The 24,350-nt window shown below is 35.4% G+C and overlaps 1 protein-coding gene across 2 annotated transcripts; it reads right to left on the bottom strand.

The window, feature by feature from the left end:
* Positions 1-3,451: 3,451 nt before the first annotated feature.
* On the bottom strand, positions 3,452-23,596 carry LOC117677317 (complement factor H-related protein 2-like). Of its 2 annotated transcripts, none has more exons than XM_034437477.3 (8): positions 23,384-23,596; positions 17,757-17,930; positions 16,579-16,767; positions 14,934-15,116; positions 13,711-13,890; positions 6,559-6,741; positions 5,322-5,518; positions 3,452-3,565 (listed from the first exon to the last, which is right to left on the bottom strand). In XM_034437477.3, the coding sequence occupies exons 1-8, from the start codon at positions 23,445-23,447 to the stop codon at positions 3,560-3,562; spliced, it is 1,176 nt and encodes a 391-aa protein (XP_034293368.1). In that variant the 5' UTR covers positions 23,448-23,596; the 3' UTR covers positions 3,452-3,559. The 2 variants fall into 2 exon arrangements, with proteins under 2 accessions (XP_034293368.1, XP_034293369.1); XM_034437478.3 differs by having other exon boundaries at positions 13,711-13,773.
* Positions 23,597-24,350: the final 754 nt, after the last annotated feature.

Below are 24,350 nucleotides of genomic sequence, written 5' to 3'. Positions count from 1 at the left end.
CCAGAAGTTCGGCTTTTCCAGAACATGGCCCTGATGACAGCGTACACGTGCAATGTTTCCACACTACCTTTTTGGCACTTGGTGCCAAAAAGGTTCACCATCACTGCCCTGTGCTATTCTGAACAAAAAATTGTCCAAACTCTTCTTTAAACCTTTAGTGATGGAGCACCCACAATTTCTAGGACCTCAGCATCTTTTTTGGATTGTGGTAAACAGAACCAGATGCAGTATGGCCTCACTAGTCAGCAGTACTACCAGTTCTCATGATCTTGATGATATCCTTTTGTTGATGCATCCTTGGATTGCATTGGCAGCTGCAGATACTGTTAGCTCATACTTAAGTGATAATCAACTAGGTAATCTAGGTCCCTCTCACAGTACTACTACTACTACTACTACTACTACTACTACTACTACTACTACTATTACTACTATCACCTCTTCTATACCTGTGCATTTGACTTTTCCTCCCTAGGTGCAAAACCTTACTTTTCTCACCATTGACCTGTTGGATAGTGCCTAAAGGTCAAGTATGTCAAAATCCTTTTGAATCTTGAGTCTATATTCTAAAGTGTTGCCACTTCCCCAACTTGGTGTCATATGCAAATTTAATGAGTTCCCCTTCTTTACTCTCATCTGAACCATTTATGAAGATGTTGAAGAGTAATAGGCCTAAGATAGAGCATTGAGGCTCCCCATTGAATGCTCTCCTCCTTATAGATGTAGTTCCATTGAGAACTTGACATTGAATGCAGTTGGTCAGTCAGTTGCACATCCATCTGGTGGTGATGCTGTCTCTCCCACATATTACTATCTTACCAAGAAGTAGGCTGTGGTCTACTTTGTCAAATGCCTTACTGAAGTCTAAGTAAACTAAATATGTCCACAACATTTCCCCAATCTAGTTAATCACTTTGTCAATGAAGATAATAAGGTTTGACTGATATGATCTGATTTTAGCAAACCCACGTTGGCTTCTAGCAATCATTTTGTTTGTTTCTAGGTGTTTGCAGATCTATTGCTTGATAATCTTTTCCAGAATCTTCTCAGGTATTAATGTCAGGTTGATTGATCAGTAATTTTTCTGGCTCCATTTTTTCGCTTTTTGAAGTTTGGAACCACATCAGCTGTTTTCCAGTCCTCTGGCAGTTTCACTGTGCTCCAGGAACTCTAAAAGACTTCCCTTAGTAGCGACAAGATCACATCTGCCAGCTCCTTTGGTATCCTGAGATGTAATCCATCTGGTCCTGGTGATTTGAATTTATCCAGATTGGATACATGTTCTCTTACTATTTTCTTTCCTATTTTGATCTGCATTCCTATTCTGTTTTCTTCCGTATTGCTTTTGATAGGCTGTACTATTATAGATTGGACCTCTAGGTGTGTTTTTTTACTATGTTAATGATACACTTTGCTTACTTCCAGACTCCTGTTTAGACATCTTTATCCGCTTAAGCATAAGCTAAATACCATATTATTTTCCTTAATTTCAGTAATGGGTTCACTTGCAACATATCTTAGCCAAGTGTCAAAGTTCACAACCTACCAGTTATATAGGAAACATTTGTGGACAACCTATGGGGTGTTTGTGGTCGACCCCTCTAGTTCTTGCCAGTAGGTGTTAAAAAGATGTTACTTCTAGCAGGCAAAGGCACAAATAAACTAATCGCTTTAACTAAAGTCAATTAATAGCTTACAAAAGTCTCTAATTATTTATAAATAAGCTAATATACCACCATATCTTCAAACTGGAAGTGTATCAAGCTACAAGTAAGAAGCGGACAAATTTCCACTTGACCTATATTCTGCTACATAGAATGATGTAGATGGCCTTGAAAAGAATATTCAGAAAGTTACAGAAACATGCACAGAATTATTAGGAAAAGGCTCAGACTGACTCCCCCTAACTTAGGGGTGTGTGAGAAGGAATGAAAGCTTATCAACTGAAATTTGCTGTCCTCCCCAGAATGGAGGGGGGGGGGTCTTGGAGTTCAGTTTATAACATCAAGACTGTTGTCATCTAGTGTCCAGTCAAAAGCCAAGCCAATGAATTCTTTAGAATTCAGAGATGATACAACCACATCAGGATGAAATACCAAAAATGATTTTATGGATTTAAAAACAGCAGAAGAAGAACCACTGTGATTAGTGGTTTTAGTACATTTCATTCTATTCTGTGTCAAATAAAATTTATGAAAGAATGTCGTTTGGCAGGCCCTGCATCAATTTCTAAGATCTAGCTTACCGTACTTTTCGAAGTATAAGACACACTCCCCCCCCCCAAAAAGAAGGTGGAAATATTGATGCATCTTATACACTGAATACAGGCATTTTTGGCCTCCCAAAACCCTACCCGTGTGTCCCATTTTCACCAAAAACAGGCCCATTTTTCAGAAAAACAGGATGCACGGAGGATTTGGAAGGTTTACAGAGTGCTCCTGAGGGCTGGGGAGGGCAAAACTGTGATGTGAGGGGGGGAGGGGTTGGAAGGCCAAAATGGGCCCATTTTCTTGAAAAATTGGGGTGTTTTTGTCCTCCCCAGCCCCCAGGAGTACTCTACAGGCCTCCCAAACTCTCTGTGTGCCCTGTTTTTGTGAAAAACAGGCCCATTTTAATGAAAAACAGCTCATTTTTGGCCTCCCCAGCCCCCAGGAGCACTTTGCAGGCCTCCCAAACCCTCTGCAGGCCCTGTTTTTGAAAAAAACGGGCCCGTTTTTCACAAAAATGGAACACACAGAGGGTTTGGGAGGCCTGCAGAGTGCTTCTGGGGGCTGGGGAGGGCAAAAATGTTTTTTTTCTTGTTTACCTCTTTGAAATCTTGGTGCGTCTTGTACTCCGTGAATCTTATACTCCAAAAAATGCAGTAATTTTAATTGTTAATAAATAATTATATAATTTCATATGTTAAAAAGAAAAACAAAACAAAGAAGAAGACCTTGTACCTATTTGTTATTTTCCTATGTTATACCTCAGAGTAGCAGAAATCCATTTGGCCGAGCCTCCCTCTGATTCCGAGCATCAAGCTATATTAGGCTACCTCCAGAACAACCCAAGGAAGACAAGACTGCTTCTGGATCTTGGACTGGACTGTGAAATGGAGAGTTTACTGTATACCTGTTTCTTTACAAATATATATTACAATTTGTTTGGTGAAAAAAACATTTATTTATTTATTTTTATTTTTTAAGGAACTCAGCACATCTATAAGCTAAAAATATTAATTACAATTATCTATTATTATTGTGTTAAGATGGCCTGCTGACTGATAATTCAGATTAATTAAATGTTTACAGATAAAATATATATTTTTTAAAAATATAAATTCCTCATTCTAGATGTATCTGCCTTAAAGATAGTCTATAGACTTGTTTTTAAATGTTAACTTTTTCCCAGTTGTTAAAATTTGGTTTTTACAAAGTAGAATTTTAGGTTCAAATACATTGTTGATAGCTATAGACAATACAGTTTAATGTGGTCATATTTTAGGAGAATGATAAATGATTTCTGACATCCATCTCCTGGTTCAAAGAATGATGTACATGTTCTGTTGTTCCTTTAGTTAGATCTGTAAAATACAATGTGAAGAATGAAGAAATAAATTTGCATCTCTACATTTTATATAATTCTTTTTTAAACTGATAGATCTTGATCTGCAGCAAAATGCACTCTCTGATAACTTTATGATATTAAATTGATTCCATACATGAGCAAGAAGCCTCTGAAATGTCAGCATCTCAATTTGTTAAACCAATTACTTAAAATTACTCAAGTGACTCAAAAATTGTAGACCATTCTATCACTGGGCAATGTTCTCTTTAAAAAAAAAAAAGAAAGAAAGAAATTACTTTTTACAATAACATGTAACAAATTTAAAGAATGTTTATTAACCATCCTTGATATTTTAGGATATGAACTGTGGCTGTCAGAGTGATCCCAAAGCCCAAGATTTTAAAAACAGGAGTGGGAAAGTAAATGTTACCAAACTTTAATTCATCCTCACAGGGGATACACTTGAGAAAAGATGGAATACAAATGCAGTGAATAAATAAACTCCCATTATTCTCAGACAACACAGTCCAATAGAAGGATACTGGGAGCTGTAGTCCAGCAATACCAAGAAAGCCTCCATTTTGTCATTGATTAGAAAGAAGCTCTATTACAGAAATAATTGGTATTTGATTGTAAATCTCGATAGAAATTGGTATTTTACTACTCCTATTTGTATTAATTGTAATTTCAAAGGGAAGCCCCACGATACAATAAGATTCCTGTGATTTAAATAAAATTGCTTCCATTCAGAGCAATGGGAAAGGCATAATACAGGCATAATACTTAAAAGAAGTAATGGGGTAGGGAGGAGAAAACATCTGCCATTTCAGGACACGTTGCTGAATCCTGGAAGATTCTAAGACCAGAAGATTCCTCTGTACTGGGGCTGAAATGATGGAACCTCTACTTTAAACCCAGTGGGTTATTTTCACTGATTTCATTTATTCCATTTGTATTGATATTGAAATATTCTCCTCCCCTTTCAACTTGCATAAATGTGTTTACATACCGATTTATAAACATCTGTCAGAAGCTACAGGAGCAGAACAAAAAATAAAATTAACTGAATTAGTAACCACTGATAATCATTCATTACATGTAAAATAAGGTATCCCATGAAATATTTCCAAGCTTAGAATGAATATAAAAAAGATTGAACACGAAGACCCTCTGAAATGAATTGGGCGAGATAGATTATCCATTACTAAATGAAATTCTATTGACTTCAAGAAACTACTAGATCCAACCGAAAAATTACTTGCTTCCTACTGAAAATTTTAGTGTGCACGTTAATTGAATTTGTTTCATTGATGACAATGTAATCAATAAAAATAGCCCACAGAGGTTAAATTAAGAGTTTTCATTCATTTCAGGCCTAGGACACAGGGATCTCCTGTTCTTTCTCTTGGAATTTGCCAGGATCCAGCAACAGACCAGAAGAGATGAAATGATGGGCGATGTTTGTGTCCCATACCTCAATGTTTTTAAGTAACATCACCCTTAATAGTGCTTCTCTCCCATTGCTCTGAACAGAAGGAATTTTATTTAGGTCACAGGAATCTTAAGAAGTGTTTTGATTTAGAAGAATTGCCAAAGACTGAGTGGGAATCCATTGCATCCACAAATTTAGCTGACAGACTTAGGCCTTTTGAATATTTTAAATGATTTTTTAATGCATACAGTAGATATAGATATATAGCTTTATAGCTGTAGACAAGGGAAAGAAATGTTAATATTGGTGAATTAAAATATTTTTCTGAAAATATACATACAGGAATGCAATCCGGATAGTCAAATTTCCCATCCACACAATTAACTCTTAATGGTCTGGAATTTGGATGTGGTTTATAGTCTCTTAAACATACAAATTCCACAATATTTCCATCCTCAGAATATATTTTATCCGTGCGCTTCCACTTCAGCCTTATATTGTGTTCTCTCATATCTTCTTCACTTGCTGTACAAGGAACTGCAAAAGGACACAGATCAGATGACATACAGAAAGTTTTACACTTAGGAATTCATTTAAATTTAATTCATATTAATTTAATTTATGAATATGAAATATGAATTAATTCAATTCATAATTTAATTCAATTAAAGTTTAGGTTAGAAATTCTATGTTGCAACAGGCTAAAATGATTAGAGATCTATGTAAATGGATCCCCCCCCTTATTTTATTCTGTCTCTCATGAACTAATTATCAGTCATGAACTAAACCTTTTAAGCAAGGCAATGTTACATGTGTAAAAGTAAGGGAAAAATATTTTAGTCCCCTTCTTCCAAATTTCCTCATACTGAATGTCTAAATTAGGAGAAGACCAAGTTCAGGCAACTTCTCTTACAATGTCACCTCATATCTTCTTTTTCAACATTGACTAAACAGGGTAGATATGATTAAGTCAACAGTGTCTTCATCCATACTTAGCCTATTTAAAAAATAATAATATTAGTTCCCTAGAGATTCAACTAATACTATCATTCCACCCCCCTCCAAAAAAAAAGCTCTAGTGGATTGTTGGGAATCATAGCTTTTTGCAATTTTTGTTCAAGGAATGATTGATTGATTGATTGATAGTGTGATGATGATTGGAGGACCCAGTGTTGTCATCTGTGAAATACTAAGAAAAATAAAATCTACCTACTGAACTCAAGTAAACTAAAATCTGAATTTTTTCAATCATGCTAGTGACTAAAAAGATGTCTGTTATGAAATATAGCTTAGGGAAAGCGAATTTCACCAGGAGGTTTTCACAAAATGTGGACAACATTTGTAAATGACAAAAGATCTTGTACAATTCTCCATTATGAAGCAGTTTCTCCCTGAGAAAGTTACTTTGTCTTGATTCATAATACTACTACTTTTATTCAATTACAAGGAAGTAAAATATTTTTTGGCATTAACATACTGACATAACATGTCTGATGTGTGAAATTTATTCCATTCCAAAAATAAAATATTTCTCTATAAAGATTAAATCTATAAAGAATTAAAGATATTACTTATACCTCTACATGTTGGTGTTTGTGACCAATGACCATTTTGACAAGTTACTCTTGGAGAACCTTGCATTGCATAGAAATTTTGGCACTGATAAATTACACTTTCAGAATGTAAATAGATTGGCTTGATTGAGTCCACAATATCTCCATTCTCCACGCGAGGTGGACGTCCACATTTTCCCTCAATATCTATAACAGATACAGAATCTATTGAGCAACACTCCTCATGATTACAAATATGTCTGTTGTTGATTTAGGAAAAGTTTATGATAAAAGGAACAGGCTTGACATTATGGAAGATTTTGTGTAGAGAGATATAAAGCAAGCATGACAATCAAGGGAACACTTAACTAAGCAGGAAGTTACATTATATATTGTGTCCTCTCATATCTTCTTCACTTGCTGTACAAGCAACTGCAAAAGGACACAGATCAGATGAAACATAGAAAGTTTGACCCTGAAGAATTCCTTTGATAAAGAGATTAATGTTTAGGTTGGAAATTCTATATTGTAATGGGGTAAAATGATTAGAGATCTGTGTAAATGGATTTTTCTCTCTTTTTGCCCCCCTTCTCCATTTTTATTTTGTCTCTCAGCTGTTATCAGTCATGAACTAAACACCTAACACACACAAACCTCTTTTAAGCAAGACATTATTGTATTTGCAAAAGGAAGAAGGCAAATATTTTAGTCTCCTTCTTCCAGATTTTCTCATACTAAAGGTCTTTGTTACACAAGTTCAGCCAACCTTTCTTAAAATGTCAATTTATATATTCTCTTCAATATGGGCTAATCAGAGTCGATGTGACTGAATCAATAGAGAGGAGAGTCTACCCTCTGTACTTAAAGTGCCTATATAAGAAATAGCAACGTTATTTTATCTTCTGGAGGTGTGTCTCCCGATTTCCAACTCTGAGCGAAAATGATTCTTGCTGCCGTTAAGATGTGTGTAATTAAGTATTTTTTTTCTTTTTCATAATGGGTTGTAAATATTCCTAATAGATAGGTTTCTGGTTTCATTGGTATTTTCTGGCTTGTAATTTCTTCTATTTGGTTTTTAACCATCTTCCAAAACTGTTTCACCTTTTTTTTTTATTGAAAAAGTTTTCAAATACAAATTTCCCCCCCTTTTCCCCCCCTCCCCCTCCCCCTCCCTAACCCCCCCTCCCCACCCATCCCCCCCTGTGACTTCTTCGTAACAAAAAACCTAATTCATAACAGATTACTTACTCCCTCCTCTAAATACTGACCTTTACTTACTAAAAATATTATTAATATTATAACATCCCCCTTTATCCATACATTTCAAGAAAGAAAGAAAAAAAAGACATTATACTATAACATTGTAAAATAACTTCTAATTTAGCATAATAGTATTATAACTCCCAATTTAGCAATAATCTGCCCTTTTTTTCTTCTCCCAAACTTATATCTATATATTATTACAACAAATTAAAACCACCTTCCGCTTTAAAACTATACAATAAATCCTACTTTAACATTTAATCTTCTGTATGTATTACTATAACATTTCAAAGCGGTCTTCCCCATAAAATCTAATTTAACATTTATTCCACTCTATCCATTTCCTCCACTCCCCTAAATATATCACTTAAAAATCCCTTTTCTTAAACTAATCAATCTGCAACCTAGCTTATTCACCCACTGTCCTGCAAAATTACCATACACAACAATTCTTAATATCTATGATTCACTGCCCACGCTACTTAAAAATATATGTATATATATTCCATTATATCTAAATAAAAAAGAAAAGACAATGACTTTAAATTTATAGTCCATATAATATCTTCTTGAAAGTCTTTCCACTGGATTATTAGGACCATCATCCATAATAGGGTAACATAGCTTGCTGATGCAACAGTTTATTCAAAATCTTCAATCATATCCGCCCCCATCAGTAGTAAATATCCTCTTATATGTATAAAAGTAAAAACAACCACCCGAGTGACATTATAATTATATTCCATATAGTAATAATTGTGGCTTTCATCAGGATTATTGATTCCCATCATCGTAGTGGGTAACAACCTGATCTTCTGCTTGCCCCAGCGTAATTCTCTTGCCTTATGATTCAAGATAATTATAATATATTTATCAGCACAAAAAAGGAATTCCAAAGTGGATAATTCAAATCCATCAGTTTAAGGATCTTTTCACATCCCAAGATTACGGCAATGCAGAGATCTGTCACTATCCTCAGGATAATATTGTCCAATACGTCGCCTCCTCTATATTTTCACATACTCATTCGTTTTTTAAAGTCACTGGCTTCACTGTTGCTTGGTTTAGAAATTTCTATTTTGATGCAACCTATTTCTTTTTTTCTTTTCTTTTTGTGGGTTTGATTTCAATCCTGGTTTCCTTTCTACAGATTGTGTATCAACTAATCGGTTTTCATTCTGCTTTGTAGATTGGTCTTGTTGGTTTTGTTTTTGTGTCTCATGTTTCTTTTTTATCCCTTGTATATCCCCTAATTGGTTTCCATGCTTGTCCTTGACTTGATAAGTCATCACGTTAAAGTCAGATGCCACTTCTCTCAAATTTGTAGATAATCCAGCTGGGGTATCCGAAAAATCCAAAGGCAATTTATCTGGTACAGTCTCTGTAATTCGATATTTTCCCTTTATTTCCAGCTCCTTCTGCTTATCCTGTATTAAACCTGAAGATGTTAAGTTCATTTTCAACCTATTTTGATAAAATTCTTCCGCTCTTTCAACAGTATTTAGCTGGTATCTTTCTCCTTGATATCTCAATATGATACCAACTGGGGCGTCCCACCTAAATGGGATATTTCTCTTTTTTAACTCAGCCACCAGAAAACCAAATTTCTTCCTTTCCGTTAATATCTTAGGTGGGAGTTCTTTGTAAATCCAAATCTTTCTTCCATACAATTGCAAATTAGAATTGAAGGAATTTTGCACAATATTATTCCTAATTTCTTTATCTGTAAAATAAATCACCACATCTCTAGGCAGTTGCCTTTGCTTGGCAGTCCAGGAATTTATTCTGTAAACTCTGTCAATCCTACAAAACACGTCCTCAGGTTGAACCTTTAAAATCCCAGCTAGAATTTCAGAAGATATTTTCCTTAAATCATCTCTGTTATTTTCCTGCAAACCGCTCAGTCTTATCGCATATTCTGTAAAATTATATTGTACCATTAGAACTTCTCTTTCAATCCTCTGTTGCAGATTTTCTACGTTACCAGACTTTTGATCAGCCTCCATTTTAGGTTTTTCTTCTGAGCTATTATCCTGAGTGTTTATCAAATCATTTTCAATTTTTTGGATTCTATTGTCCAATTTATCTTGAGTTTCTTCCATTTTAGACTCTAGTAAATTAATATTTGTATCCAACTGTATCATAAATTCTGAAAAACCATTAGCCACTTTTAAAATTTTTCACTCCAAAATATCAGACTTAGATTTCACCGTTTCTTTAATTTCCTGCTTAAATTTTTCAAGATGCTGATTCACAATCTCATCCCTTCTTTCAATCTCCTCCAAGAGAAATTCTATTATATTGAAATCAGGTTTCTGAGACTGGAGAGTTAAAACTTGTTCCTTTAAATTGTTAGTGGGGGAATCCCCCCCCACTACTTGTTTGTCTGACTTTATAAGTCTCAGTGCCATGTTTCCGCCCAGGCAAGCTTTGTTAAAAGGAAAAAAAAAAAACAAGAAAAAAGACTTCTTTCCAATCAAGAACAATGTCAAGTCTCCAGGCAGAAAAAAGAGAGAAAAAAACACAGGAGCGAAGTTTTGTCTGCAAATGTAGCCAGTGGTATTTATTCCGCTACATTGTAATAATAGAAAACGGAAGGACTTTCCCTTTCAGCCTCTTCTCCAGCCGCGGCAGACGCCATTTTAAAAAGCTTTTTTTTCCCCCTTTCCTTTCCTCTTCTCTCTTAAGTAGTTTTTTTGAAAAATAAGTAAAATACTTGCGATTCAGTATTACAGGTCCAGCTCACATTTTCTTTGAATAATCTGTTAAATTCGCAGGCTTGCTTTTGACGCCTGGCTCTGCATTAGCAGAGGTCTCCCAAAGCCCGGAGCAGCGGCTGGGGATATGGGGCATCTCATCCGCTCCGTCCCAAAAGTAAAAGAAAAACTTTTGGGACTATGCAGAGAGTTCTACCCACCCCTGCCGGCTCTATCTCCATTTCCTCATGGAAACAGAGTTTTTTCGAGCCGCCATTCCACTGTGAAGGCGGCTCTAACAGGCAATGGAAGCTGACGATCCCGAAGGAACATCTGGCGGCGGCCAGCAGCAAACCGGAAGTCGAAAACTGTTTCACCTTTTGACAGGACCACCACATGTGGTAATATGTTTCTTTTTGTGTTTTACATTTCCAACAGTCTGGGGAAGTGGTGGGGAACATTTTTGCTAAGCGTGCAGGGGGGAGGTGCCACCTGTAAAACATTTTATAGATGTTTTCTTTATAGGGTACAGACATTGTTAGTTTGGTATTTACTTTCCATAATTTTTCCCATTTATCCAATTCGATACTATAACCAAAAATTTTTGCCCATATAATCATGTTTTCTTTAACCACATCCTCTTCTAATTTTTATTTTAATAAATAATTATAAATTTTAGTTATTTGTTTATCATTTGTTCCCAATAAAATTTTATCTAATTTGTTTGGTTCTTTTTGGAATCCAAATTGTGTCGAGTTCATTTTGTATCTAGATTTTATTTGTAAATATGGCCACCAATCAATGTCTGTACCTGTTCTTTCAATTCTTCTCGTGATCTTAGTTCTCCTTTACTGTTCAATAATTCTTTGTATGTTCTCATTTTATTCATGTCCATCGCATTGGGATATATTTATGCTTCCATCGTTGAGAGCCATTCTGGAATTTTATCATAATGGTTTTTCCTGATCTCTAGCCAAGTCTTTAGGAGTGTTCCTCTAATAATGTGCCTCCGGAAGTATTCATGTTGTTTGTCTCTCTCCTGCCATAAAAATGCGTGCCACCCTTTCAGTAAGTTGAAACCTTCTATTGTTAATATCTTTTTATTTTTAAGCTCTATCCAGTCTCTTATCCAGATGAGGGATGTTGCTTTATGATATATTTGCCAATCTGGTAGCCCTAGTCCGCCTTTCTCTTGTGTATCCTGGAGGTGTTTTAATTTAATTCTTGCCCTCTTTCCTTGCCAAATATAGTCCGCAATCATTTTATTAAAGTCCTTAAAGAAAGCTCTTCCTGGGTTTATCAGGATCACTTGGAAGAGATATAATATTCTTGGTAGTATATTCATCTTAATGGATGTGATCTTCCCTAACAGTGATAGTTGCAATTTACTCCATATTTCTAGGTCTTTGTTTATCTGTTTTGCCAAATTGTTGTAATTGTCCTCCTTAAATGTTGATCCTTTGTTCATGAGCCAGATTCCTAGATATTTTACTTTTTTTACTATTTGTATTCCTAATTTATCCTCTAATTCTTTTCTTTGTGAATTTGTGAAATTTTTCGTTAGTACCTTTGTTTTTTGTTTAATTTTAAGTCCGGCCAATTTCCATATTGTTCTATTTTTGCCAACAATTTCATTCCTGTTTGTGCTGTTTGTTCTATAATGAATAGTACATCATCGGCAAATGCTTGAAGTTTATATTCCTCATTCTTGATTTTTAATCCCTTTATTTCTTTATCTTTCCTAACCTCATTTAATAATATTTCTAATGATAATATAAACAGTAGAGGAGATAGGGGACATCAGAGTCACGTAACTTGTTCAACAAAACTTCTAAAGTTAAAATAAACAACAATGGCGACAAGGGACAACCCTGCCTAGTACCTTTCTCAATTTTAAATGCATCTGTTAAACCTCCATTAACTATTATTTGTGCTGTTTGTTCCTGATATATTGCTCTAATTGAATGTATAAAATACTCCCCAAAATGCATTTTTTTCTATTATCTTAAACAGGAATTGCCAGTTCAATTGATCAAATGCTTTCTCTGCATCCAAAAATATGAACGCTGCAGGGATCTGGTTATTTTTTTCCAAATATTCCAATAGGTTTATAATTTGTCTAACATTATATTTCATCTTCCTCCCTTTTATGAAACCTGATTGGTCATTGTGAATAGCTTGTTGCATAACTGGCATTAATCTATTCACTAATATCTTAGCAAAAATTTTATAATCTGTGTTCAAAAGTGAAATTGGCCTAAAATTTTCAGGTTTGATACAGTTTTGATCTTCTCTCGGAATCAATGAGACAAAAGCTGTTCTCCAAGAGGGTGGAACTCCTCCCCCTAATTGAATTTTACAAAATAAAGCTCTAAGCGGTTCCACCATTTCAAGCTGTAAATTCTTATAATAAACAGCTGTTAATCCATCTGTTCCTGGGGCTTTCCCTGTTTTTAATTGCTTAATTGCCGCAACGATCTCCTCAGAAGTTATTGGTTGATTCAATCCTTCCCTCTGTTCCAACGTTAATTCCGAGATATTCCCTTCCTTTAAATATCTATCTATATCTATACCTTGTATTGAGTCACTAGCATATAACTTTGTATAAAATTCCAAAAAGTCCTTTTTAATCATATTCTAAGCAGCTCTACTTTCTTATGCTTTAAATAGCGATAAATAACTTTAAATAACTCCTCTGGAGTCCTGAGCCCCAGCTGTCTACCTGATCACCTTCAGGAGGACTGAGAAGACTCAGGGAAGATTGCAGAGATAAAGCGGAAGGGAGAGCCCATGGCCAAGTCCAGCACAGGCCCAGGGAAGGCAGTGCAGGGACCAGCCCTGGCCATCTTAGTTTTCTTCTTTATGGCATGTGTATTTATTTGCCCATTAATTTGTCTATAATTTTGGTTATTCCTCTTTATTTGACAAGCAGATATTCTACATGTTGTTTAAAGAATGTTATTTTCATGGTTCCCACATACTGTATCTAGAAAGAATCTTTTCAAGGTGAATGTATGGAAATGCAATGATGCAATCATGTCTATTCTGTTTGCAAAGTACATCCTCCTATCATATCTGCTAAAATGTTCTGAGTGAGATGTCCCTTAGGCAAAACTAATTAGAAAATTATGTAAAATAATGTTTAAAAGTATACTTGTACAGAATTAAAGATATAAAGCCATTCTACAATAATAGAAATGATGCAAATTCTACTTACCGACACATTTCGGTGAAGGTGACCATCCATTCTTTGTGCATTCAACCACCTTTTCTCCATTATCTGGTTCAAAAGTAAATCCACTATCACACTGAATTTGAATTAGATCCCCATCATGGTATATAGTTCTTTGAGGTTTGAAAGAACCATGCAATATACTCGGAGAGTTACATGTAATTTCTAGAGAAAATAACTCATATAGTATATTGAAAAAAGAAAATCTTGTACTCATATCAGATTATGGGCATTTCTTTTTATTAGCACAGAACAATAACAAAATTGTGTGTGTGTGTGTTTGTGTGTGTGTGTGTGTGTGTGTGTATCACCATGATATATTAATCAATATTACTATATTAGTAAACTACTAATATCTTGAATTCACAAAGATCAACATGGTGCAGAAATGGCAGGTGCACATAAACAAACAAACAGACATTTCCACAAAGTTGTTTTGATGAGTGTGGTGGAACTGCTGGTTCTGGGAAAAGCAACAGCTAGAATTGTAAAATGTTCCTCACTATACATACACCAATCTGCTAGTCCTAAGATTAGAAGCAGGGCATTATTCTTTACCAGTAACAAAAGGAGTTCCTATAGTATTGTTAGAAACTGACTTGGAATTTCTATTAGTATTGATATTTAGATTTTGTTATGGTAAGAGTTTATAAATTCTTTAAAAATAGAAACATGCAGTAGCTTAGCCATGAAGTTTATTGTCAGCAAAAGCAATGACTGTACCATTTACTGCTATAAAAATATTACTCTGTGGCAGAGGTGGGTTTCAGCAGGTTCTGACCAGTAACTGGTAGCGGAAATTTTGAGTAGTTCGGAGAACCGGTAAATACCACCTCTGACTGGCCCTGCCCCCATCTATTCTCTGCATCACGAGTCCTAGCTGATCAGGATGAAATCAGGATTTAGCAGTAACCTTCCCCTGAATTGGGGAGGGAATGGAGATTTTACAGTATCCTTCCCCTGCCACGCCCACTATGCCACGCCCACCAAGCCATGCCACACTCACCAAGCCACACCCACAGAACTGGTAGTAAAAAAATTTGAAGCCCACCACTGCTCTTTGGATATATTACCCTACATTAAGGAAAGAACAGCCTTTTGGGGAAAATTCTCAAGGGTACAGCGTGCAGTTTTTGCACTAATTTAGCCATTAAATGGCCAAAGGATATGTCTTCCATTGCATGACTGTCTTTTTCATTTCTGCTTACGGAGGCAAACAGGCACTTTTGTCCAGGTCCCATCATCACAATAAGATCTGTTCTGGCCTTCCATGGCATAATACATTTGGCATCTGAATTCTACTGAAGAGCCAGATCTGTACTGCTGCTCAGATAAAGGAATAATGTCTCCGTTCTCAATCCTGGGTGGATCCCTGCAGTTTTTTCCTCTTTCTATTAAATAGAGAACAAAAAAACCAAAAGGCCAGGAAATGCTAGCTAAAGTGGATGACATTTCTTAAAAATAATAATTACAAAGAAATTGGTTTAAAATTATTACAGATTCTGCTCATTTTTCCAATAAAATCAGGTACTATCTATTTTTAAAGTGGAATTATTTCATAAGCAAGTTAAGTATTTGTGAAATTTCAACATCAAAACACAAGCTACATCTCAGCAGAGCTACAATGCACCCGCTGTCTGAACTGAAGAAGCTTCTTGGATGAGAAGCAAAATGTCTTCAAGGTAAAACAAAGAAAGTCCAATAGCTTTTTAAAAAAGCACCTTTGGAACAATGTAGCTGTAACTGCTCACAATCTATTTTTCTCTCTCTATTTCTCTCTCTTTAGGCTTCCACCTACATATGAAGGGACGAGTGACAATTTTTAAAAAATATCTTCTGAACTAATTTCTTGTAAGGCTATAAAAGTTATCATAACAATCTGATAATTAAATGTCTGCAAACAAAGAATAATAAAATATCCTTCATCACCTAAATATTTTGGAATTTATGGAATTATTAAATAAAATCATAATTCCAATCAGTTCAATATTAACATTGACCATATGATAAATTCACCCAAGCAATTTCAAACAAAAGAGATTTTTTCATCAGGCAAAATATGGGACTCTTTTAATGATATGACATCAGCATATTTTATATAACCTTTGCAATTTTTGAGACCTATTCTTTGCCCACTAATTTTATGCATATCTTCAACCACATAGAATCATAGTTCTTAGCTGAAGTTCAAGATTTTGGACTGAACCTTACAAACAATTCAGATGTTTGGGGGAAAATCTTTTCCCCAATGTTTGCTTCAGGTTTTTTATTTTAGATTACAACTACTAAAATTCCAAGACAAGATGTGAATTATTACCATAACAATCTGAAAATTCAATGTATTCAAACAAAGAATAATAAAATATCCTTCATCACCCAAACCTATGGATTTATTATTTAAATAATAATACCAGTCAGATCAATATTAACATCTATATGATTAATTCATCCAAGCAATTTCAAACAAAAGAGATTTTTTCAACATGAAAAATATGGGGCTCCTTTATTGATATGACATCAACTTATTTTTATACAACCTTTGCAATTTTTGAAACATATTCCTATGTCTACCAATATTATACGTATCTTCAACCACATGGAGTCATAGTTCTTAGCTGAAGTTCAAGAGTTTGGGAAAATATCACAACATCCTTCCCCAATCTGATGTGCTTCAGGGTTCTTGTTTTAGATTACAATTACTAAAATTTTAAGGCAAGGTGTGAATGATGTCAGTGAAGATTAAATCATGTTTAAAAGAATGGGACTTTAGAAGCAAATGTTCATGTTTGTTATATTAATTATTTTAATTAGTTAGGATCGCAGAGAAATCCATCATATTGATAGCATGCTTACCGGAGATACATAACGGGAAATCCATGTAACCATCAACACACTCTCTGACTGATGGAACCACGAGGACATATCCTTCATTGCACTGAAACTGCAGGCTATGATTACTTTGAATAAGCCGAGCTTTTCTTTGATTCCCAAACAGAAACAAGTTTTTTGCTGCTAGCTGTTGTCTTGTGATACTGCAGGGTGCTAAAAAAGGGAAAAGAAGGTAGATCTTCTGAAGGGAGATAATTTGTCCATTGGTTTCCCTCTGTTCTACTACCAAGAAAATCAGCCTGGTTTACAAATCAGAACTGAAAGTTCCAGCCGAAAATCCAATAAGCCAAATTAGAGCACAATATTAATGATAAACAAGTTATGATTCTGCAATAGTTTTTAGAAGGATCATAGAGGACTGGCTTGTAGGAGCATGTAGGAGCATGCACAAACAGATGATGTTGTTTCTTTCAAGCTAAGAACAAACAGCCCAATTCAGAATCTTCTGCAAAGACGTTTTGAGTTGGCTGAATTGTAATGCAACAAAATTTCAGACGCCTGGAGTATTCCATATTCTATTGAAGTATGATGCACAGCTTCTCCACTTATCTAAGCATAGGAGATTGCGACCCTTGATTTCACTTTTGTTTTACAATTTTATTTTATTCAAAAGATTAAAATATAAAATTCAAAAGAAAAAAAATAAACAGAGGCAAAACTAAACTAGACAAAAACATTTAAAAATGTGAATTAAAAAAGGACATAAACACATATTGTATCCCCCTTAGTTGAACACTGACAAATCTATTGCAACAATAATAATCCCCCCCACTTTACAAAGCAGGTTCAGAATTTATAAATTTGTACATCTATTTGCAATCCAATTGATCTGTCATGCATTACATATAAGAAATAAAAACTGTTAATAGGTTAAACAACAGCAAAGTTAAAGTTCAAACCACTCATTATATTAACTGATTTGTTTGCTCATTCAAACAAATTGGGAAAAATGAGACACAATTTCATTTTTCTAGATTTCTGTCTGACACCAGGACAGTTTTGGCTTCAGTATAGAAGGGAAAACCTGGATCCAAATAAAAGCTACTTCTCAAAAAATTGGGCAACTGCAGCTCTTTTCCTATTGACTGAATTCCATATTTTCTCCCATGTTTACACTAGTCAAAGAAAGCATGATGGCTCACCCAAGCATTTTGGTGGCTGTGGTGTCCATTCCTGTCCCTTACACTGAATCCATTCAGGTCCTTCCAAGACATAGCAAGGGTTGCACCTGTATTGCACTCGGTCGTTTTCCAGGTACTTGGCTTTCTCAGCGCTCACAATTTCCCCAAAGTCAATCTCATCTGGTTCTTCACATTCTGAAATTATATTTACATTAAATTATCTTACCTGCTTCAACAAGCTTGCTCTTCCTATCTACTCTTATGACCTGTGAGATAACAAATTTCCCTCCTAGATAATTAGTTCCCACTTTTGTCTAAACTAATAAACCAATACCTGTTACACACTTAATCCATGTTACATGTAGTTCTTGACTATTGACTCATTGCTTAGTGACATTCGAAGTTCCAAAGGGGATATTTACAACTTGGATTTAAAGTTTCAACAGTTGCCCACCCCAATGGTGACATGACCACACTTTGGACATTGGGCAACTTTATTGCATTTATAGTCATTTATAGTGTCCTGCAGTCACATGACCCTGTTTTATGTCACTTTTGCCAAAGAGTAGTATAAGTAGTATTTACTTCCAGTTTTTAGCAACCCCCTGCCCATAGTGAATCATTGCTTCTCTTAACAACTATGGATTTGCTCAATGACCATGGAAATTAGTTTAATTTGTTTAATGGCCAGTACAAAAAGGTCATAAAATTGAGTCAGTCACTTTAAGATCATAACAAGTTATGATTCTGGACTTCCGGTTGGCGATCCGCGGTGATATGGCATTGAGTGAGTGACTGCTGCTCTTCAACTCCACTAGTCACCGTGTTCTGGGGAACCCTTCGGGGGCATGGAGCCTGGAGAGCCCCGCGGACGAGAGAGTGAGTCGGGTGAGCGTGAAAGCGGAGTGCAAATGCCAATTGCAAACTGGGCGGCTCTGTCAGTCCAGCACGCGTGAGTCAGCCAACTAATGGTGGACCCGAAGCTGCGGTAACCAGCAACCAGATAGGAAGCAAGGGAGATAGGAGGCTGCAATGTTGAAATCGGACCAATGCACCTTCCCTGCCTGTGTGAAATTTGGCATCAGAAGAAGGGGTCAGTGGAGTCGGGGGTGAAGGGCTCGGAGAGGGAAAGAGCGGCGATTGCAAGCAGAGAGCAGATTGGAAAGATATAGTGCCCGACAAGCCGGCGAGGAAAATAAAAGAGCTGATGTGTCAAAATTACATGTGCAAAGAGAAGATCGGTGAGAAGAAATAAGAACTCAGAAAATATTTCTTTCCTTTTGTTGACTATAGCAGCAGATCTATCGGAGGCTGAAGCTAGGTGGATAGTGCTTGATTGTTCCAGGGAGCAGGAAGCACAGCCATTACAGAGATTTGACTGGAAAACAATTGAAACAGCTGACTCATAGACAGTCTGGTAGCAAGAAATACTATAGAGTGCTGGCTTTGATAAATAGACTTGGTGAAAAAAAAGCAGCCTGAAGAAGATTGGAGGCTGAGTAATAAAGAACAATTTATATTCTAAAAGGGGAAAAAAGGGGAAAATTGTTATTTTTTGACAATCTTTTCTTCAATATCCTGATTGTTCAAATATAACTACTAATAAGAATTGTTAAATCCTTTATTAATTAATTATTAGATTTGGTATATATAGTATATATCCTTAAATTTAATATCATACTTAGTTTTTAGACTCATTCATCTATTTAAAATTGTATTTACTTCTATTTATAGTATTTATAGTATTTATTCATATTAATTTATATATAGATAGCCAGGAATTAAGCTTGATATAGAAAATTAAGTTTTAGATTTTAAGCATTGCATTATTTTGATAGTTGTGTGATGTTATATATTATTTATAATATCTAAGTTATTAAGAGGGGTAAGATAATCATTGTATGTTAGTAGGACTTGAATCAATTTTTTTGTAAACAAATTCATATTTTTACTAATCAAGTTATTAATTAACCAATTATCAATTACTAAACTTGCTAACTACAAATTAATTATAAATCATGAATTAATCTTTATTATTAATACTACAAACCAAGTGACATTAGGTAAGACACTGTTGGAAAGTGACTTAGAGTCTTAAACTGATATTGACTGACAAATAGAATTTACCTTTTCCTAAAGAACCAGAAGACAAAATAAAAAATAGATAAATATCAAACAAGTCGAGGCGGCAGCTGGTGAATGAGAATTTGGAGAAATATCAAGAAAATAATTAGAGAACAAGAAACAATTTTGAAAGAAATGACAAGCATGTCATCAACAATTGTGAAAACAGGAAAAAAGACTCCATCCAATTCCATTATAACGATGATCTCTCCAGTTACTCAGAAATCAATGGAAGGATTGGCAAAAATGGAAAAACACATAGCAGCACCAACAATATAAACTATGCAATCATCATTGACTCTAATCCAAGAAACCATGATGGCTATGCAGGAGAAAATGTCAAACAATCATGCCAAATTAAAAATAGATATCCATGCATTGGACCAGAAGATGAACGAGATTCAAGTCTCAATATTTAACAACGAGCAAAGAATTCAGAAAGTGAAAACAAGAGTAGAACAAACCGAGAAGAAACTAGACACCGTAGACCAAACACTGACAATGTAAAATAGAGAGCTAGAGGATTCGGTAATCCAATTGGAGATGGACCGGGCGGCCTTCTACCTGCATTTCCAAAATATCGCCGAAGACAAAGAGGAGGACCTGGGAGAGAAGATGGCAGAGCTGATTGCAGACGTACTCCAACAAGATAAACAAGAGATAATTAGAGAATTGGACGACGTATCTAGAGTACAGACAAATTACGCAAGGAGGAACAGGCTCCCTAGGGAGGTACATGTAAGGTTTGCAAGGAAAAAAGTGAAAGACATTCTATATAATATGGCGAGGGAAGAACCAATAACTTACAGAGGAAAAGAAGTGATAATCCTAAAACAGGTACCAAGAAGAGTAAGGGAGGTGAGGAAGGACTATAAATTCCTAGCTGTACAATTAAATAAAAGAAATATATTATTTAGGTGGCTCCTGCCAGAAGGGATGTTAATCACTTGGCAAGGGAGGAAAATAAAAATCGACAGTTTGAGTACAGCACAAGACTTCCTCGATCAGTTGAGAGGCGCGGAGGAAGAACAGAGCAGTAAAGAGGAAATAGAGACAATAGCAGTAGAAGAGGAAACCTCGCACCACCAAAATATTAAGGAAGGAATCGCGGAGGAGAAGAGGATAGAAGAAGAAGCCAAAGGGAAAAAAGCAAGACCAGTAAGAGCGGTACGAACAAACAAAACTAAAAACTAGACAAGGAAAACAGGAATGAACGGTCTGAAATTAATATCAGTAAATGTTTATAAATATTAAGGAAGGAATCGTGGAGGAGAAGAGGATAGAAGAAGAAGCCAAAGGGAAAAAAGCAAGACTAGTAAGAGTGGTATGAACAAACAAAAACTAAAAACTAGACAAGGAAAACAGGAATGAACGATCTGAAATTAATATCAGTAAATGTTAATGGATTAAACGATTATAAAAAGAGGAAATTAACACTAACAAACTTAGTTAAACAAAATATAGATATAATCTGTCTACAGGAGGTAGACAGGAAGAGGGCAAATGTTTAGAATACAAAAAATTTGGTCAAACTTTTACTTCCCTAGCAGAAAAGAAGAAGAGGGGGATGGTAATCTATGTAAAGAAAGGAACTGAAGCAGAGCTAAAGTTTAATGACACAAAGGGAAGAACTCTTATGATTGAGATTAGGAGAAGGAATTCCAAAATACTGTTAGTGGGTATATATGTACCAAATAAAAAACAGGAAGAGTATTTCAAGAAACTTCACGAGCAATTAGGAAAAATGGAATATAATGAAATTTGCATGATAGGCGATTTTAATGGTATTGTAGATTTGGATAAAGACTATAAAAGCAATAAAATCAAGAAAAATAAAAGGGCAAATCTACCAAGAGCTTTCTTTGATTTAGCGGATGAACTGAATTTAATTGATATATGGAGAGCCCTACACCCAAATGACAGACAATATACATTTTATTCAAATCCACAAAAGTCGTGGTCTAGAATAGACATGGCATGGGTCAGCAGGAAGCTGGGATTAGAAATAGGAATGGCAGAAATTAACCCGAACATCTGGGCAGATCATAACCCCTTAGAAATAAGGTGGAAGAGTATAAAGAGAAAGAAACAACAGAGATGGAGGTTTAATACCAAATTATTGAGTGATAAAGAATGTGTAAAAAAACTTAAAGAAGAAGTAAAGACTTTTTTCAAGGAAAATGAAAATCAAGGAACACCTCGTGCAATAGTATGGGATGCAATGAAGGCCTATTTAAGAGGAGTTGTAATTTCCTACAGTGCATACAAAAGTAAGGATAAAAGAAAGACCCTGGAAGACTATTTAAACCATTTAGGAGAAGCGGAAAGAAAACTCCAAGAAAACCCGGCAGATGAAACAGCTAAAGAAAGCTGGCTAATGTGGAGACACAAACTGAACATCATTGACCAAGAGGAACTAGTGCAAAAAATAAAAAGAACGAAACAATACTATTTTGAGAATGCCAACAAGTCGGGCAGGTGGCTAGCCTATAAATTAAAAAAGGAAAATGAAAAGGGGACAATTCATTTATTAGAAGACTCTAAGGGCAAGCTATTGAACAAAGAAGAAGATAAACTAGAAAGAGCCAGGGAGTTTTATGAGACCCTATACAAAGAAGAGGAGGTTCCAGAAGGAAAAATAGAGCAATATTTGGCAAATGCAGAGCTTCCGCAAATAACAGAGGAAGAGAGAGAAATGCTTAATAGAAAGATAACAGCTGAAGAACTAAAAACAGTTCTCTCTAAACTTAAGAATAATAAATCGCCAGGCCCAGATGGATTCCCAGGGGAAATATACAAAAAACTAGAAGAAATAATACAACCAAAACTAGTGGAAATTTTCAATGACGTATTGATGGGTTCTAAAATCCCAGAATCGTGGAAGGAAGCGCATGTCACACTAGTGTTGAAAGAAGGTGCCGACCTAAAACAAATTCAGAATTATAGACCAATTTCCCTCCTAAATACTGACTATAAACTATTTATGAGAATAATGGCGGAAAGAACCAAAAAAATACTAAGCATTTGGATACATAAAGATCAAAATGGATTCCTCCTGGGGAGACAAATCAGAGATAATTTGAGAACTGTGTTGGATATCCTAGAATATTATGAAGAACACCTCGAAAACCAGATGGCCTTAGTGTTTGTCGATGCCCAAAAGGCATTCGATAATTTAAATTGGAAATTTATGATAAAACAAATGGAGGTAATGAGATTCGGAACAAATTTTGAAAAGATGATAAAATCTATCTACGATAATCAGAAGGCGAGTATCTTAGTAAACGGAGACAGGACAAAGTATTTTGCTATTCAGAAATCAACTGATGAAAAATCTTGTATTTGAAAAGGGGATTGGAATTATAAATCCATGATATTCTTAAAGAATCTGGTATTACAAATGTCCAGAAAGCCACAAATGAAAAATGGAACTCTTTGCTTTTGCTAAAAGTAACTGGTCCTTTAATGAATGCAGCAGACACTGTTTTCCTTAGTAACCCCTTGATTTTTTTTTCTTAACTTACCCTTTTGAGAAGAGAAGCCTGGCCAGAGAAGAAAAGCAGCAACCAGGAGCAGCCAGGCCTTCATAGTCCTTCAGGTAATCTCCCAACTACTAAAATTCAGTTCAGCAGTTTGGCTCTTTCAGCTGATTTCTCTGAGCTACTATCATCCCTTCCTCCTTTTTGCTTGTTGGTTTGCTTTTTGTTAGGGAACTTGTGAAGAGGAAATATTACTGGAACAAGAATTTGACCTTGATAGCTAAAAGAGAACTTCATGAGAGCTTTGTGAACTTTGTATTGTGATTGTAACCACAAACAAATCAAGCAACAGTTCAACTTTTTAGGCAGTGCTTCCAATTCTTCAGAAGAAACATAAACTCTACTTCAACAGAATTGTTGATCAATTCTGAACTTTCCAAGGTCTTCAGTAGAAGCAGCTAACAACCAAATAATTATACATGACTTCTATGAAAAATTCTTGGCCATTTTTCCATGTCTTAACACTATGTTTTTATTGTAAATCATCCAGAGTGATTCAGATGAAAAGGGAACTGTAGAAATTTGATTATTAAATAAATTACATTTGATATCTGACATATTCTGTTTTAGGTCCAGAACTCTTTAATATCCTCATAAATGACTTAAATGAGGGAATAAAAGGGGAACTTACCAAATTTCCAGATGATACTAAACTGGCAGGAATAGCTAACACCTAGAAGATAGGCTCAAGATCCATCTGGATCTTGACAGACCTGAACACTGGGCCCTATCTAACAAAATGAAATTCAATGTAGAGAAAAGTAAAGTCTTACACTTAGGCAAGAAAACCAAAAGTACACATATAAACTGGGTGAAACCAGGCTCAATAGCAATAACTGTGAGAGGGATCTTGGAGTCTTAGTGGACAACCAGTTAAATATAAGCCAGCAATATGCAGCGGCATCCAAAAAAGCCAATGCAATCCTAAATTGCATTAACAGAGGGATACAAT

This window comes from Pantherophis guttatus, chromosome 3 (assembly GCF_059756535.1).
Source record: "Pantherophis guttatus breed Tessera chromosome 3, ASM5975653v1, whole genome shotgun sequence".
NCBI lineage: Eukaryota > Metazoa > Chordata > Lepidosauria > Squamata > Colubridae > Pantherophis > Pantherophis guttatus.
This window is presented reverse-complemented; position numbering and strand designations above follow the sequence as displayed.

What these genes read in the sequence shown, in the direction of transcription:
- LOC117677317 (XM_034437477.3), bottom strand. Translation starts at nt 23,447, where the DNA reads ATGAAGGCCTGGCTGCTCCTGGTTGCTGCTTTTCTTCTCTGGCCAGGC. An exon ending in AAAAGTGCCTGTTTGCCTCC is followed by an intron (nt 13,891 to 14,933) that starts GTAAGCAGAAAT and finishes TATTTTCTCTAG; the next exon opens with AAATTACATGTAACTCTCCG. An exon ending in ACAAACACCAACATGTAGAG is followed by an intron (nt 5,519 to 6,558) that starts GTATAAGTAATA and finishes GTCCTTTTGCAG; the next exon opens with TTCCTTGTACAGCAAGTGAA.